The following is a 1,420-nucleotide window of genomic DNA, read 5'->3' on the forward strand; positions in this document are numbered from 1 at the left end:
ATATATATATAAATGCCATTCGAATGCAAAGCACACCTGAGAGGTCTCTGATTGCCTCTTCTGTATCCCGTATCTTCACACACTCCCTCTCACAGCGCCAGCGACAACGACATCTTCAGTCATGCACTGAGTGCAGAAGGCGCCGCTGCTGAAGATACTCAACCAGACAACAGCCACAGTGGCAGCCAACGCGTGCTGCACACAGACCTCAAACAGGAGACGGCCAGAGACGTGGCGTGCTTGTTTCTACAGCACTGGTATGAGATACGTCCCATGGATTGGGAGAGGCCCGAGGTCAAGGCGCTGTGGAATAAGTTTCTGGGCGACGTGAAAGAGCCGGTGGGTGTGTGTAGGATAGGATATGTACGCGTGTGTGTGTGTTCTGTGTATGTATATATATATACGTGTGTGTGTGTGTGTTGTGTGTTTAGCCGGTGGGTGTGTGTAGGATAGGATATGTACGCGTGTGTGTCTGTGTATGTGTGTGTGTGTGTGTGTGGGCGGGTGTGTTTGTGTGTATGTGTGTATTTTTATATTCTTATGTGCTTTGTTATGTGTTCATTCTCGGGTACATGCATGTTTGTTTGTATGGTCCTCTTTGGATACTGTGGGTTCGTGAGTGTGTGAATGTGTCATACTTTTAAACCCTTTGAGAATTCTGAGCGACGTCTGGATTCGTTCGCACACGTGGGTAGCGCATGTGCCTGACGTAGAAGAGTTGTCGAACTCGGCGCATGGCTTCTATAATACTGAAGTCAGCAAGTCCAGGACAACTCCTATACCCACTACATCCATACTTCGCCTTACACTGGGTACAAATAAGCACAGCTATCCCGTACACTTGTTCACATTCTCACCTACCGAACTACCAGCACGATACGCGGCTGCCCGCTGGCACGGCTGATGTGGAGGTTCTGCGCAACAAGGCGTATGGCTTGGACAAGAAAGAGGTTAACAAGCTCTCACCAAACAATATATACACTACATACATACTTTCCCAAACACCTTTACTCACTGCATACCAGCACGACCCACGACTACCTGCATGTTTGGCGGAGGTGGAAGACCTCCGCAACATGGCGTACGGCTTCGACATAAAGGTGGTTAACAGGAAAGTGCTCGCGGAACAGTTCTGTATACTGCTGTTCGACGATGTGGCGAGTGTGTCGCTCGCTGAGTTTGCCAGTAAGGGATGGCTCAAACGGCACAGGTGAGATAAGAAACGTGTTGGGTGTGGTTAGGAAAACGGGTAGTGTGGCTGGTGGGCTGTGTTTGGCTTTTAGGGATGCTACCACAGTTGACGGTGATATTTCACGCCCGTGCATGCAAGAATCAGCGTCACTGTCCGTTCCACACACCCACTCCTTTGTCTGTGGATAGTACCAGACTCTGCTATGTCCCCATCAAAAGATTTGGAATA

The 1,420-nt window shown here is 49.4% G+C and overlaps 1 protein-coding gene across 1 annotated transcript; it reads left to right on the forward strand.

The window, feature by feature from the left end:
* Positions 1-101: 101 nt before the first annotated feature.
* SARC_16152 (hypothetical protein) lies at positions 102-1,214 on the forward strand (the record flags this gene model as incomplete). The annotated part of the gene is made up of 2 exons (XM_014289736.1): positions 102-339; positions 1,026-1,214. The coding sequence occupies exons 1-2, from the start codon at positions 274-276 to the stop codon at positions 1,212-1,214; spliced, it is 255 nt and encodes an 84-aa protein (XP_014145211.1). The 5' UTR covers positions 102-273.
* Between the last annotated feature and the right edge of the window lie 206 nt (positions 1,215-1,420).

This window comes from Sphaeroforma arctica (assembly GCF_001186125.1).
Source record: "Sphaeroforma arctica JP610 unplaced genomic scaffold supercont1.7471, whole genome shotgun sequence".
Lineage (NCBI taxonomy): Eukaryota > Ichthyosporea > Ichthyophonida > Sphaeroforma > Sphaeroforma arctica.